At 47.6% G+C, this 17,024-nt stretch overlaps 1 protein-coding gene across 2 annotated transcripts in view; it reads left to right on the top strand.

Annotated features, from left to right (window-relative positions):
- PXMP2 (peroxisomal membrane protein 2) overlaps positions 1 to 17,024 on the top strand; it is a 354,759-nt gene that overhangs the window by 104,935 nt on the left and 232,800 nt on the right. For both annotated transcript variants that reach the window (XM_069619325.1, XM_069619324.1), the window contains exon 4: positions 14,614 to 14,776. In XM_069619325.1, the coding sequence (XP_069475426.1) occupies positions 14,614 to 14,776 (163 nt within the window). The remainder of the gene's footprint in view (positions 1 to 14,613; positions 14,777 to 17,024) is intronic.

The raw sequence follows: 17,024 nt of genomic DNA, 5'->3' as shown, positions 1-17,024 counted from the left end.
CCACCCAGGTGATCCTTGCATATTCACCCCCAAGGTCGTGATCCAAAAGCAATGGCCTTTCCCTGGCCACATGAGAGAAGGATCCAGGGGGAAAAGAAGGGAGGACGTCCTTGGGTTCCTCACACCATTAAACGGATGAAAGTATTTCTCAAGCAAATAGTAAATGGAGCAATGAAGTCATACCTGAAAGAAGAGGTATGTGTATATGTAAAGTCCTGGCAGAGGAGTATACCAGGTGAAGACAAGGTAGTATGAATTAGTATGAAAACTGTTAAAAGGAAAAGCAATATATGAACTGTAAGGTGATGAGAGAAGAAGTTAAATAAAAGCAATAACGTTATGAAGTGTGAATGGGGAACTGTGAACAAAGTGCTGAAAGGAAAGGCCTTAAGAGGAAAGGTGTCTTTGAAACTGGAAGTAATGAGAAACCTTGGGGAAGGGAGAAATGTCCTCTTGAAAAGCTGGTGATTCCTTTTGAACTGGATGTTGAATGTGAAGAATCTCGGAAAGGAGGTTCTTCCTAGAATTGTGAACTTTGTCCCACCCTCTCATTTAAATAAAAGTTTGTAGTGTGAGAAACCTGACAGTATTCCCCTACCTACTCCTTCAGGATCTTCCATTCAGGTGGCCTCCAGGGAATGGCAATCGCTTTTGGATCCTGACCATGAGGGTGGACAAGCGAGGGAGGATCACCTGAGTTGGAGGGTCACGAGGGATTAGAAGGAGGATACCCCATGGCGAGACATGGTATTTCCCAAGTCACAATAATACCCCAACCTACTCTCCCTCAGCCTTCATGTGGTATCTTCAATCTCACCTGCCCCATTTCCAATGAATACTGAGACGAGGAGGAGGCAACTAAGAGCAGTAAGGATTACCAATGGGGATAACCTGGGGGAAAGTAAGGGAAACCTACCATAGAAAGAACTCAAATTGTCCCCCTAAGAGTCAGGCAGGGCTAGGCATTTAATAATGACCACTCACACCTGACTCAACTTGACTGTTGTTGACACTATAAAAGGTGTGGTCTTGCACAGGTGAATGTGCGAGCTGAGGAGGCTTACAAAGCTGCACAAAGAAGGATCCAGAGGAGAACGGCGTGCTGCAGTGATGCTGGCTCAGTGTTTGTGAGGGGCTCCTGCATGGCTAGGGAGCCGTGTCTCCAGAGAGCCGCAGCAAGGCAGCAGATATCCTGCTGGTGGTGTCCATGCAATTTCCCGTTCCCTTTGGCCGTGTGCTGGGTCCAAGAGTGCCTGAGGGGCAGGTGGTGAGACCCTGACCTCAACCCAAAGCATCCAGGAAAGACCGCTCGCCGGCGCTACGCTACCCAGTGAGTTTCGCATGAGAGAGAGAGAGAGAGAAACTCTTGCTTTTCTGCTCCAGCGGGTGGCTGGAGCAGAAAAGCAAGATTTGTAAAGCAGCACGGAGCAGAAAGTGAGAAGTACAGTTTAAAGAAACAAAGTAAGCAAGAAGGAGAAAGCGCGCTAGTGGCACAGAAGGAAGAAAAAGGAACATCAGTAGCGCAGAAGTAAAAGTGAAGGCCAGAGTAAAAGGAAAGGATGCGAGTGACCTGTAAAGAAGCAAACCAGTGCAGGTGTGCATGGAAGAGTGAAAGAAGTGTGCAAGAGTGCATGACGGAAGGAGGGGAAGCGTACAAGAGGCACAACAGAGAGAAGAAAAAGACAGTGCAAGTGTGTACAGCAAAGTGAAAGGAATACAGACAGATTAAAGTGGTGCACGAAGCACCTGAAGATAAAAAGTACAAAGAAAAGCAGGTGTAAGAAATAGAGTGGCAAAGGATCAGAGTGGTCACGCTTAGGAAGAGCAAAGAGCCTGGCATTTTTGCAATTGTCTGATTCTACGCCATAAAAAGGATTGTATGTTAGAGAAACTGTGTGTAAGGAAAAGGTACATCCTGACGAGCTAAACTTGTTTTTGGAAACAGAGGGGCCTAAGCTTGGGGAAGGAACTCTGAGAGGCCTACCAAAGAGAGTAAAGTGCATCCTGATAAAACAGACTTTGTGTTTGTAAAGCTGGAAGGGGCCTGAGCTTGGGGAAGGGAACACTGAGAGGCCCAACCAAGTTGGAGACTCATTGTTTTGTTGTTGTTGTGTTAAAAGGTTTGCTTGGGAAGGGGAAGCCTGAGAAGCTTCAAAAGGAATTGTTAAATGTCTTTTGTGGTGTTTGGGACTTGAACAAGTTGAAGCTTGGGAAATGCAACTCCAAGGAACTCGGACACTGAAGGTATTTGAAATCACTGGATGGGCTCTATAGAGAAAATCTTACGAACAGCCCTTTTGATTGAACTCATTTTTGTGACATTGACCAAACTACACCTGGTGAGACGACCACCTGAAACCAACTTGGGTTTCCCATTTTTGTTGAACCACTATTTTCCTTTTTAAAGACTTCCTATCACATTTTTGTAAAGAGTGAGGGCCGGCATAGGTTTAGACACAGACAGACATTTATTTTGGATTATTAGACAGCGACGTGAAGTAAATCGGTAGCGCAAACCCACTTCTATTGAAACTAATCTTAAGTATTATAGAATTTATAGAAAACAAATTTAGATAACATTTGGGTTCAGGGGAGGAATACCAACCCTGACACGAGGTTGTGATAACAACAAGAATAACAGTCCAGTCTATAAACCGTCCCGTCCCCTTCACACCCAATTACTGAGAACAGTCAATTGAAGGATATGCCAATGTTGCAACACGATCCGGCTGCAGAAAATCAACAGCTGTATTCCAACACAGTCTGTGTGCCTAAGTGTTCACGTTGGTCTTGTATGAAGATCTATCTGATCTGCGGTGTGGAGCACTTCCATGCACATATGCAACAGATAAAACCGAAAGGCAAACAAAGCTTTGCCTTGGTTGCACCATTGGCATATCCTTCACCTGACACTTCCCGAAACGGGAGTGCTAGGCAGATCCTGTTTTTCGGATATAGTGTGGTTTATGTATGAAGTCGGGTCTGTTTTTTTCATTTTTTTAACATTTATTTATTTCATATCAAGACACAAAATACCACTAGCTACTCACTGCCCCCTGAATTCAATCGAATACAGTTAAAAGCACCCGCCCCCTTATCATTTCATCTGGTACAGTTTAAAATGTCCTCGCAGGACACAAAGGGACACCCATGTACGGCACAGAGCCAGTGAATACATTTGTTGGCGAGTGCTTCCCTGGACTCCTAGTGGTTGGGGCCTATTTGGGGACTTTGTGTAAGAATACTACCCCTCCATGCGGCCCCTTCTCCCCTTGCTGTTTGCCATACCTTGCCCATGCTGTGGTCTACTGGCTTGGGGTAGACACCATAGGGGGCATAGCCAGGTGCCAGGAAGCCAGCCCTAATGGCCTGTTTGCCAGTCTTGGGTTTGGCACTAAAGACCTGGTCTGCCTGCCAAGTAGAGATCGGCGGGCAGGCTTGCCCTACATGTTTCAGTACTCTAGGGATTGGGACAAGGGAGCCTTACTGGGTTTAAGCCTGGGTCCGCCTATCAAGAAAAAAACACAATGGGGGGCCTGTGTTTTCTGTGGTTTCAGTGCTGGGCCCGACCCCACCATGTTGATGCTGGTCATGTTTATGAAATTGTGGGGGGTCTGCCACCCCTGTTGCTTTGAAGCCCCCCCCGTTGTCATCCGTTCTAGATTTTGGGTCCCCCGTGGCCCACCCCCTTCCTGGAGTTTCAAGGAGTGCCAAGAGCAGCACTTTTAGGTCTGCCAGCTCGACCAAAACAAGACTACATTTACACCCACATTTACACCCACTGGCCAAGTTTGGCCACTGGGTATGGGGTGTGCACAGCGGGTGGAGTAAGGGCGGGGGGTTGGTGGTGGGGACTTGTCCAGCCCCCTCTTGTTTGGGTTTGTTCCCATAGAGAAGGGTCTTGCAACATTAATAGCACCCATTTTTTTTACACCTTCAGTGACCGCATTTTCCATGCGAGCAGCAGGGCTATTGGGGGCCCAGGGTAATGCCCAGAACAGTATGAGGCCCCTGCATTATTGAAATCGGGTCCTCTATTTTGTCTCTTGGGGCTTTTCCTGGCCATGATTACTGGCCCCCCTCATTCCCCAGGTGCGGGCGTTTAGGGCACGGTTCTTTGGGTTCTGGACATTGCCACAATTTCATCTTCATCCACGCTGGTTTTAATTGGCAGAGTATCAGGCGGGTCAGAGCTGGTTGCCAGGTGCTTGATTGGGGGGGGGGGTTTGGGGTTGAGCCTCCAGTAATGGATTGGTTAGTCATTTTCACCCCCCGTGTCACTCCCTGCGCCCTGTAAGGAAGGAATGGTATCAAAGTAAGAAGGACGCAAATGGTCACAGTTAAAGAGTGTTTATTAAACTGTAAAATTAGTGAGATAAACGCCTAATTTAAACCTAAATCTAATATGGGAGCAAGCCACGACCATCAAATAATAAAACAGTCCCAATGGAGTTTAGTCAAATAAAAAGGGCCTATACTAAAATCTATTGCCAATCCTTACCGCTATGCTTCAAAATAGTTTGGGATAATGTTCACAAAAAAAGAAAGACGTGTTCACAAAATTATAGGTCAAGATGTTATGGCTGGGATCTCCCTTCACATGTTTTTTGGCACTGGACAAGGCGGGACTCTTGAGCACAGCACAATCCTGGGCTTCTCTGGCACGAGCTTACAGTTCCTTTTCTCTATATCAGGGCCTTCTGTGCCCAGGTCTCTTCTCATACAAAGTCTCTTGCTTCAGAGGGCCTGATATGCCAAAACAACAAAACAAAAGTTCCTTCTGTTAAACTTCACATCGGGCAATTAGTCTCCACATGTGGATCACCCTCAGCCGGGCTCCGATCCTTCCCTCACTCATTGGCCTCCCTCAATCTGGCTCAGGCCGTCCACTCACTGTGGACATCTCTCAGTCGGGTTCACTACCTCCTTTCAATCACTATCTCCTTATTTGTAATATTGAAAAGTCTCAATGTCTTTTTAAACAACTTTCAATCACCTAAGTTTGGTTAGATCCCCCTCATCCGGGCTCAGATCTTCCACAGCACCTTGACAATTTAAAACAAAGACTTCCGAAGGGCGATCACGTCTCGCTGGGTCACTCTTGTTAGCTTATGGCAAGTGCGTGTTTATTCACACAATCCCAGTTCGCACATTGTTCCCCTCTGCCGGGAACAAACGCCCGTTTCACAATTCCTCAGTCGGGTTCACAATTTTACAATGGTGTGAATATCTGTGACTTGTCAAGCACTTTCGATTGTAGAAGGGATTTGTCCTGAACCTTGTATGACCACCTTGACACCTCACATCAGCCTCCCTATAGCCTCTTGGTACTTGTAGTTTCAGTACTCTTTAGATCAACACAGTCTTTGTTCAGGAAAGGGGTACCAGCCAGGGATCTCAGAACGAGTGCCCACGTGGCACCGGACTACTCTCTCTAGTACCAAGTTCGTTCCCAAAAGACCTATGGATTTTAATCTTCTTAATGTTGCCACTGCAACCTTGAGCCTAACACAGCCCGGTCCACTACCGACTCACCAGCTGTGCTGAACTCATTGGCTTTTCTCTTGCTGCTGTAGTCCAGGACGGTACCAAGATGGCAACTGCGTCTCCCTGTCCTTTCAGAGGCTTTGCGGGTCTGGGTTGAAACGAGCAACTCCCTCCTTGATGTTCTTTCAGGTCTTGCCGCCTTTCTCCTCCGTTCGAACTGCCGTCCTGGAATTGCTGCTTCCTCATGCGTTCAGCCTCGCTCAGAGTGTGCTCTTGTGCTGTGCCTTTTATCCCTATGGGGAAGGAAAAGGGCAGTCAGGTGTGTGTAGTTGTCGGCAATTGGCAGACTCTGCCTGACCCTTCTGTTGGGACATGTCAGGCTCTGGTATTAGTCCGTTGTCTCTCACAGTGTTGGAAAGTGTTTGTGTTGGAAAAGGATGGGTTGGGGGTAGAGTTTCTAAGTATCCCACTGGATAGAATGGGGAAAGGGTGTCATAAGGAAGGGGATACCGCGTCTCACCCTTTGGTGTCCCACTTCCACTCCCTGAAGACCCCTCGCCCAGGTGATCTTCCCGCACTGGACCACCCCCAGGAACTGGATCCAATAGCGATGGCCGTGTCCTGGCCACCTGGATGACATACCCCCGGGGACTAGTGAGTGAGACACCTTAATTTTTGTCACAGTCCCCCACATGTAGATTAGGGCCACCTGTGGCGAAGAGCCAAATCCTAAGCAGGGCCTCAGCTTTTGGTAAGCCAGCTATGCCGTTGGTTTTGCCAATGTCTTTAATCCGGAGCACAGGGCTGCAGGAGACCTTTCCACTACTGGTGATGGGCAAAGAGGACAATGGTAGTTTATGTACCATTTCTTTGGAATATAAAGTGAGGCCTACCATGTAACAACTTTGAATTGTCCCACTAATAGTCAGGCCCTGAAGGCGAGCGTCCCCAGATAGCACGATCCTCCCCACAATGAGAGACAATAATGGACTCTCCCAGGATGGGAATAAGGCCAGGACAAAGTGCGGTTGAGCTTAAATGGGAGTTTATCAATCAGAATAGGGCATGCAAAGAACTCTGCAAACTCCGAGAGTGCTCTGCTGACAATAGCAAAGACAGGCGTATATATTTACAAAAAGCGTCATAAACACCTACATGCAATAGGGGGCACAAGTTCGTGGGGATTGGGTGGCGACGACTAACTATAGGTGCTGCTGCGATGTGGTTTGCCGTGGCTGGAGGACGTCATTGTGGTTACCCTCGTGGGGTGGGCTGGGCGTGGCAGGTCAGCTGGGCTCATCCGGACGGTGTTGTTGTGCCAACCGTGACCAGTGTCCAAGATGAATGTCTTTCCTGACTTTCTGCCCTAGGGCCACGCACACCACAGTCATTCAACATTGCAATAGTATCTTCCCTGGTAAATCTTCCAATAGGTTATTCTACAGGTTAATGCAACACAGGAGGAATGCACCTAGAGTGGGGTCCTTTGGCAATACATCAATACATGGTTACCATCGTCCTGTTGACCGGGTATCATAGGTCGCGGGGTTGGGTCTCAGGGCATGGGACAGGCGGTCCGCGTTATGTCCCGTTAGAAGTCATTATGGATGTGTTCCTGCAGTGTTGCCATAATATTGGGTGTCCTAATTTTACAGGGGCCATTAACCTAAGGTGAGCCGGTGGGTCGTGGAGCCTAAGAAAGGGCGCCTTTGGATCTGTGTTTTAAGGCCTGGCTTTACTGCTGGGTTGTAAATAATTCAGGTGGCAGGCCGTGGCCTTGGGTGCTGCGGGGGAATGTGAATGTTTGAAGCGGCTCCAGCCGAATTGGGGGAGGTTGAGCAGAGCAGCACAGGCCTCTGCTTTTTCGTCTGACAGGCTTCACTGGGGGAAGGGGGAATGGCCTTGCATGTGCTGTCGAAGGTATTTTTCCTCGTGTGTTGCAGATTTAGGTGGAAGAGACAAACATTTACATAATATACAATACTCATTGAGTCTTTTCAAAGCTTACGTTTTTGACATTGCTAGTGCCATCCATATGGCCAATTCGAACATATTACTTATACGCTAAGTTTTTAACAACTACAACATTTTGTTACATGTCTATACATGTGCGGTAAGTGAGGTAGTAGTAAGGTTGGTGGAGCACGCAGGAACAACCCGCCAATGAGACTGACGGCAGTGGCACATGGTGAGCTTGGTCATACATATGGTGCATTTTCATGCACCCCTTACATGAGCTCTCAATATGGTTGCATTTGTCTTTCTTTGCACTCTAGCAGCATTAGTTCATTTATGGCGCGGGACCGTGGGGTGCAGTCTTCTTGATGAAACACATAACACGAAAAACCCCCGGGACACTTTTACTATTTGCGCATAGCTACAGGGATGTGGGTGCTTAATCCCTAATGTCATATAAGCACACATTCTGCCATTTTTATGGAGTTTACAGGTTTTTAGTCAGAGGGGTCGTGGAGAGAAAAGTTTCACCACAGGTGGTTTGCTCATTAGTATTTGGGGACTCTGCTTTTGTCAGGGGACCGTTTTACAGTTCTTTCCCACCCAGGCCCTGCTGGCCGGGTCATGCTGGAAACAGCGATACACTGCGGAAGGTGAAATGTTACAGTGTTGGTATCTAACACTAGCTCATGTCCGTCTGTTCGTGGGAACGGGCTCTCAGCGGATCTGCCAGAGAGCTGCAGCCACAGGGATAATTGAAACTCTCCAAGGGTGGGGGCCGTGCTGCGGTGCACAGGGCTCAAACCATCTTTATTTCACAAAATGGTTTCCAGGGCCTAGCTAAATTCAGCAGGTTTGGTCAATGTCTTCAGCCAGTGGCCTACCCACCACCTGGGCCCTGGTGGCAGGGGGGACCCCTGACGAGCCATGGACTTCACCCGGGGAGAGGATGCAGGGGAGGGGGGTCTCTGGGACCAATTTTCCCATACAGCCCTTTACTCCAACTGTACACATCTTACTCCAATTGACTCTCACCTGCATTATAAAAAGGGTAGTTCTGCCACAAGCAAGGAACAAGGAAAGTGGTAAAAAGGAGACAGGACGCTAGCGGCACAGAAATAAAGCAAGTTCCAAGTAAAGACATTCAAAGGGAAATAAAAATAAGTAAATTGTGCGAACGACCCGAAAGAAGGTGCAAGTGTGCACAAGCAAAGCGGAATGAGTGAAAAAAGAAGTAAAGCAGAAAGTGTGCAAGGATGCACAAGGAAAAGTAAAGAAAGAAAGGTGAAGAGCAGAGTGGAAGAGACCCCCGGAGGAGAAAAGTGCCAGAGGAGTGATTTAAGGTGCAAAGAGAGGGGCCAGAAGTCAGTGGTTGTGCAGGGGAGGAGCAAAAAGCCTGCCATTCTTGAAAGTCTCTGACACTGCCCCATGAAAGAAAGAAAAGAGGAGGAGGGTATATTCTGACCAAGTGAACTTTTGTCTGTGACCAGAGGGGCCTAGACTTGGGGGAAACGAACCCTGAGAAGCCCAAAGGTACGTACATCCTGACAAGGTGTACTTTCACGTGTAACCCAAGGGGCCTAAGCTTGGGGAATGGAACCCTGAGAGGCCCACAAAGACCTTTTGAACTAAAGAAAAGGCCTCGACTTGGTGAAGGGAACCCTTAGAGACTTAAAAGGAACTGGAAGGATCGTAGCTTGGGGAAGGGAGCCCCAAAAGACCAAGAGACATTAACTTTAGGGACTTGCTGCAAGAGTCCTATGTGGAAGGTTCCGAAGGCAACCCTTTTAAGCTGAACTAACCTAGGGGTAAGATCACCTGAAACCAGCTGTGATTTACATTTCCTTTTTAACCACTATTTTTCTTTAAGGAGACTCCCTGTCACATTTGATTCGAGAGTGAGGGAAAGTATAGGTTTGGACACAGACTAACTTTGGGTTTGGATTTATGGACATCGACGGCCCTTAGAAGCATCAGTTGAGGGAACAATCCCTTTAGAGTTGGGGCCATTTAGGTATTACACCAACCCCAGAACTTTTATTTCTTCTTCTTCTTCTAAATTATCGAAAGCGTGGGCGGACCCGCGCAGGCGCTTCCCCATCCTAAAGGATGATGCACACCTAACCCCCCAATCATTATTTAGCTCACATAAACTCACAGTTCCTCCCACCTTCCCGTCTGTCTCACAAAATCCAACAACACACTGCTCTTCTTCCTGCCACTCACCCTGTCGCCTCCCAACAAAGCCTTCCCACTCAACTCAGCCACACACAGCGCAGACAACCGAACCCTCATCAATTCTCTTTCTGCAACATGTCTCTCACATCTAAGTAGAAAATGTCCCACAGTCTCAGGCACCCCACACACCGCACAGTCCCTCGACTCTCGCTTCCCCACTCGGAACAGAGAGTCGTTCAGCCCCACATGCCCTATCCTCAATCGGTTCAGCATCACCTCCTCCTCCCCCCTCCTCCATTCCAGACTTCCTGCATCTACCTTCTTCGACACTTTCCCACGAACACCAAACATCCACCTGCCCTTCACCCCACTCACCACCTCTCCTGCCACTCATCCATGACCCGTCTCACCATCACAGCCTTCACCTCGTCCACACTCAAAGGCAACCTCACATCAACCGCTTCCCTTCTCATTCCCTCACCCGCCGCCTGATCCACCAACTCATTACCCAAAATGCCACTGTGACTGGGGACCCACACCAACTCCAGATTCATCCCCCCACGCACACACCATTAAATAAAGGTTTTGAAACTGTTACTTTGGAGTCTGTCTCTCTTGATACCATGCCTATCTCACACTACACACACCTCTTCCACCATGGTCACTTCTTCCTGCACTCAAGGTCTAAGAGTAACTTGTTCCTGCAGTCAATCAAGGCTTTAGGGAGTCTTGTTCCTGCAGCCAGGGATTGGGGAGTCACTCGTTCCTGCAGCCAGAGATTATGGGTCCCCTCATTCAAGGGTTTGTTCATGCAGTCAGGGGAGGTCGCAGTGTCTCCAGAACAGTGCAAACAAAATGCTCAAATCTCCCCAAAACAAGGAGCTGTCAGATGGCTGGGAGCAGGAAGGGATGGGCTCCTGCTAAAAAATTGGGCTACAGAGGTAAAGCACCGGGCGCTGCTACTGGATCCGGTACCCGCTGCTCATCCACTTGCCAACCCTACTGCACAGACACCCAGTTGGGGGGCCCCTCCTGCCAGCTTCGTGGAATCCTATGCGAGATCCAAAAAAGGAGGCAGTGTGCAGAGCTCCGAGCTGCAGAATGGGAGCCGTTCCGGGTGCTGCAGAGCTCTACTTTCCTCCTTTGGGTCCTCTGGCCAGCTTATTTCCACCCTGTCCCCTACTCTGCACAGCCTCGGTCTCTCCACATGGTGCCGGCAGCCGCAACACTCGGCAGGGATGCACGTTAGCTTCCCGGGCTGGAGCGTGTGTGCGGTAGAGAAGCAGCGACGAGCGCAGGGTCCGTGGCATCTGCAACCTCCACCTTCCTCAAGACTCTGCTGCCGCCCGTCCATCAATGCCCTTGCCGGCTATCTGTGACAATAACTAAATGGACCATAGTTTTATGCTGACCATCTTTTAGTTTCCACTAATTTTTCTTTTGTTTCATTTGTCCATAATATGTTGTTCCCAGTCTGAAAGTCGGTATGATTTGTCGTCTCCATTTAAAATTAATAGTTGGATTCCTCCAAAGCTTGGAATCCCCCCGGCCCCACCAGCCCCTGCACCCCTCTATAATTATCGGGAGGACATTCAGAAGGACCGTTGGTAGATATGTTGTATAAAGAATGTTGAAGTAATTGAGGATGGATGGACCTTCACTTGGTTGGCATTTCTCATGTAATGTTGTTAAAAATAATGTTAACAAATTGATTTGGGTTTCTAATGCTCACGCTACTGCCTTCTATTACGTAAGAATTGCTGTTAATGCTCTGTAGATTGTTGTAATGAGTCACCCCTCCTGGGAAGCTTGGTTTCACCACGGGGGCAGTAACCACGTGACTGTATTCAATAAAAAGAATGAGCGGCCTCCCACTCATTAGTCTTCAGAGTGAGCAGGCATGGTGTGCTGTGTCGTTATTGTGCAGCACCATGCAGGTGCTGTAGCTGGCAGAGGGCCTGCCTGGCAGGGCCCTCCACCATGACAGTGCCCCTGCCAGGCAACGCTGTCACTCATTGCTTTCTGCCATGTATGTAGAGCCCCTGCTGGGTAGCTCTACCATTAGAAGCCGGTGCCCCTGCTGGGCAACACCAGCGTCATCTGGCCTTGCAGGCCTGGGTGTCCCCAGGCCATGGAGGAGCCTGTGTGCTCACGGGCTGACCGGGTGCCCCCGGTCCAGAGCCATCTGCTGCGTGCCCCCAGCCTTGAAGCCACGTCGGGTGATCCCGACGTAAGCAGGGTGATCCCTGCCTGTCATTCGGGTGCGTGATCGCGGCCCATCGGTCTGCTGGGTGCCCCCAGCCTTGGTCAGGTGGCCTGCGTGACCGCAGGCCAGGGCATAACAATTGTCTATGAAATGTGTACTGTTATTTCTGTGACCTTGTAATAATACATACTGCTTAATCATTTATTATCTTTGTGTGAGAAATTGCCACTTGGTATAGAACCCATGGCTCTTTCAATTAATCAGTAAAACTGTGCAGGTAATTTCTTCCCCTAAAGGCAATCTGACAATCGGATTACCCTTTCATAAACTCGTTGCCAAAAGCATGGTATTCACCTGTTCTCGCTGTGTAGGGGTCACAGAGAACGTTCAGAGGACACACTGCACCTGTCAGTTGGGCAACTGACAGCCAAGTCACTGTAGGCCATAGGTGGCATTTAAGAGGTGCACCCCTGTAACAAAACCTGAGCTACTATTCTGGTGGCAAATGCATCTTTAACTATAAGCCCTACCTGAGTTATGATATGGGGGATGGTAACTCCCATAATTATTACAGCCACAGCAGTTTAATATCGCACGTCATCCTTGCGAAGCCCAGCTGTGAAAGGGCTGTGTATTCTCCCCAGACAAGACTTTCTCTGCTACTGCTAGCAAGACTGTAGCCTTGGGAACTGCCTCTTTGTTCCTTTTCTGGGGGCAGGCAACACCCTCCCCAGAAGACAGCAACTCTACAGGAAGCTGGCCTTGGAACAGGAATCATAGGAGCCCTCTCGTTCACACAAGAGTAGCCTCACACCAGGGTGCTGCATTTCTGAAGGCCTTTTATTCTATTGAGAAGGAACAGGTGCACGGGTTGTGTAGACAGAGGGAGCTCATGACAACTGGAGGATGGTCCCACCATCTTTTTCTCCCTGCCTCTTTCCTTTCGGTCCCCACACTTCCTGTAGCACAAAGCACGTTGGGTGTGATGTCACAAGGCAAAGTCCACTGGTTGCACGGACAGACGGGTTGGACCCCTAAAGCAGACTGGCATTAGTCCATTCACCTATGAGCTTTTGAAGGGGTCTCCCACCACATTTCAGATTCACTTTCGAACAAACACTCCAGAAGAATTTCATAGACCTCTGTTGGGAATGTTGACTTTACAGAGCCCTCCACCAGTGAGGTTAAGACTGAGTATCCAAGGCAGAGGTCAGCTCTGATCCTTACCCATCCCCTGGGACGATTAGGGGTGAACTTGCTGCAGTAACATGACCTTCATTTCTGCCAGTCACACTGCTGCTAGGATCTTCTTGTGGTGAAGGACCACACAAGGTGTGCACAAACCTCCTTTGCTGCTAGCCCGAAAATAAGGACTTAACTTGGCCCCAACACCTTAAAGTGGGACTAGAGAGAACCCTGAGAACCAAGACAGTTAGATCCCTGTTTTTCCTTGTACCAAACGGATTGAACTGTCGTTGGACCGGTTTCACCGCATGCTGAACCAACAGGACCCGCAGGAGCAGCCTTTGACACTCACCAAGCTCTTCGAGCTAGAACTGCATGGTCGAACCTGTTTGCCTCCATGCTGCACTAGCTGAGAGCATCATTGCCTTGTTCAAACTAAAAGTTCTTGGTTTCATCTGGCGCCTTTGAACCGCCACTCGGTCCAACAGCATCTTTGTTGCCAATCGTAATCGCCAGCCGATCCCACCCTTTAGGATCCACGAGCCCTGACCATCTGACTCTGCATCGAACCACTTGAACCGAGCCTGTGCATCGAGTCATCAGCCTCTACGCCATCTACTCAACAGACAACCGACCCTGGTGGCCCTCACGATCCGCAGCCCATCAAGCGCTTCATTGAACTGATCCCGCAGACCAGTGCATTTAGTCACCAGCCTCTTTGCAATGACTGTCAAACCGACTCTAGTGGCCCTCAAGGGTTCACTTGCCTCCATGCATTGCCTTCCTTCAAACCGCAGCAAACACTGTTCGACCCCTGCTCAACACAGCTACCCGCCTTAGACACTTTGACTGCTGCATTCAAAATTGCCTCGAACCACACTGAATAACTTGGTTTGCGGTAGTCCAACCGCAAGAAGGTATTATTGACCCATAACTGCCCCCTTGGTCCATTTCGGGCCCTAGAGATTGGTTAGGTCACTTGTGCACTTTTTCCCAAGACCTATTCTTTTAAAAAGAAAATTGTGGTAGTTGAAATTGCCATTCACCCCTGTGTTCTCGCCCAGATTGTTTCATTCTCTTTTCTGCATATTCTGTTTTTGTTCAGTTTTTCTATTTAGTGTTCTTGCTGATGGTGTGTTTAATTAAAATATATATACACTTTTCAAGAACCTTGTTTGGACATTCCCTTTGCTTTGAGCTGTGATACTTTGCTGTTTGAGTCAATACTGAATCGCTTTCACACCGCCTCTTAACAGTAGAGTCTTCCTTCGGCCCACGTTACCACAAAAGGCAAAGGAGGTATATCTCTTGACTCTGCTTGTTTTACCTTTATGATTAGGATGAACACTGTTGGTTTGTAGAAGTGTGAGGGCTGAGTAGGTGGTTTCACTACTAGCCCCTATACCCCTGCAGAGGCAGAAGTCATTTTGTCACACTTCGATTACGTGTCTGCAGAATTAATAACAACTCTACATTCAAAGTGAAGCAATATAGTTTGCTGCTGCACAATTAGGTTTTTTTAAAGCCCAGATGGATGAGTGGTGGTGTTCTCCATAAGAAAATGTTGTAATAAAGTAACTATTCTCTGATTTGTTTCACAGGTTCTTCTTCACAGGGCCTCTGAGCCATTACTTCTACCTATACATGGAGCACCTCATCCCTCCAACCGTCCCCTTTGCGGTCCTGCAGAGGCTCCTGCTGGACCGTTTGATCTTTGCTCCTGCTTTTCTTCTTCTCTTCTTCTTTGTCATGAACCTTCTTGAGGTGAGTCAAGCACTTGGAGTCTGAACTTTACTACATCATAATGAAAGTGATCCTCTTTTTCAAGTCGGGAGTCTTCGATAATACCATATAGATGGCTTTATGGTATGCCTTGGCTTCCTGTACTGGGTGATGTCACTTCCTGTAGGGAACCACTGTAGGATTTGCTGTATAGTCCTATTGATTTTATTTTTAGGAGGAGGGTGTCAGCCATTCCACATGGATTTTGATGGCAGATACTGAACTCTAGACTCATCAGATGCCTATTTCAATGGCTACTCCAAAATTACATGCATTACATGGTTTAGAATTGAACAGATAATTTTAAGACTTGAACATATGTCCTCTCCAGTTACCTTTCTTTGTTCTACCTTTTTCTCTATCTCTATCCTTTGTGCATCTTTCTCACTCTTTCAATATCGTATTTCTTATTTATTTTTTTAAACCTTTATTTTTGGTTTACGCATCACAACACAGCTTTCCCATGTATCAATTAATAACAAGATATTCAGTAAGTAAAAGCATTATGTTTCTGCATTACATGTCTATAGAATGATTTGGCACGTTACATACTTTTTGTGCTATCTTCATCAGAAAGTGAATTATGCAGGTATATTCTGAATAAAGTCCAAATATCTTTTGGCCTGTTTGTAGTGGGTATCATTTTTACATAAGTTTCTTCACATTCATTGACGTATGCTAATTCTCGGAGAAAGTGATCTAGGCGTGGGGCATGGGTGCTTTTCCATCCTTGAAGTATGCATTTCTTTACCACTACACATGCAACATTGAAAAGCCTTCTAGTTTTTTCCGATGTTTTCCCTATATCATTGAAAAAGTATTTCTGGGGTGTGAGGTGAGCTGGGATTTGTGTCATTTCCTCCAGTATCCCCGCCACCTCCCGCAAGAACACAGTGATCAGTGGGCATGCCAAGTACATATGATACGCATCCGCCATGGGGATTCCGCATTTCTGACAGCTTCCGGATACAGTATCATTGAATTTTGCCATTTTAACCGGGGTATAATGGAGTTTATTTAATACCTTAAACTGTATCAGCCTGAGGCCCGCATTTAACGAGACCTTTTTAGATAAGAGGCAGTATCTCTTTAATTTTTCCTCTTCGATAGTTATGCCCATGTCAGTTTCCCAAGAGGTTTGGATCTTATTCAGTGGTTGCGTCTGGGTTTGTATTATATTGTATAACTTTGATATACCTGTACCCGTTTGTGAGTATAGGGACTGAAAACACGCATGCAGGGGTGGCTCCTCTGGGAATGATGGCCATCTTTTTTTAAATGCAGATTTCATGCAGTGATATTGTAATGTGGCTAACTGACCCCCTCCTACAGTATCTGCAAAGTCCTCTGGTGTGACGAATCTCCCATTCGGGAACATATGTCTCATTTTAATCTCATATTCCGGGACCCATGTCTTGTGTATACTTATATCATATGTGGGTTTAATACCTAGGAAGTTCCACAGCGGGGCCTGTGAGTCGTAGGGTGTGTATTTGTAATCTTTTGCACATCATAGCCCACGCAGTGATCGTGGTGGTTGCTGGGTCATATTTGCATTCGTCTTTTTGAGTTTTCGTGAATATTATTGAGCGTAAGTCAGTCGGACAGACCGAGTGTCGCTCAATGGGGATGTGTGGTGCACTATCTGACGGGTCCTGCCAGTATTTACCATAATGTGCCTGAGCTACAAGGTAGTACAGTTCGAAGTCAGGTGCAGCTATACCATCCATTTCATAGGGTTCCACAAGTTTTTCCCATTTCATCCTGTTTGCCCCGCCGTTCCATACGAATGTTGTCGCCATGGATCGCAGGTTATCAAAGCATGGTCTTCCAGGCCATATTGGGACACTGCTGAACACATATAGGAGTTTGGGAAGAACCACCATTTTGAGTATCGCGATACGGCCAATGAGTGAGATCGGGAGTCTGGCCCATATTTATAGCTTCGCGTGGATCGCTTGTAGGAGTTGTTTTGTAATTGTCAATGTATAGGGACATCCTATCTTTAAATATGAGGATTCCCAGATACCTTATATTATCGGGGGACCATCGAAGACCGTGCGTATGAGTCGGGCAGGTGGTGGCGGGTGTTAGTGGGAACATCTCAGATTTCAAAATGTTTATTTTGTATCCTGAGTAAAATGCAAATTTATCCATGACTTCCAGCATGGGAGCGAGATTTTTCAATCGGTTCATGTATATATAACAATGTGTCGTCCGCATACAGGGA

The sequence above is a fragment of the Ambystoma mexicanum genome, chromosome 10 (assembly GCF_040938575.1).
Source record: "Ambystoma mexicanum isolate Mex_15411 chromosome 10, UKY_AmexF1_1, whole genome shotgun sequence".
Taxonomy (NCBI): Eukaryota; Metazoa; Chordata; class Amphibia; order Caudata; family Ambystomatidae; genus Ambystoma; species Ambystoma mexicanum.
This window is presented reverse-complemented; position numbering and strand designations above follow the sequence as displayed.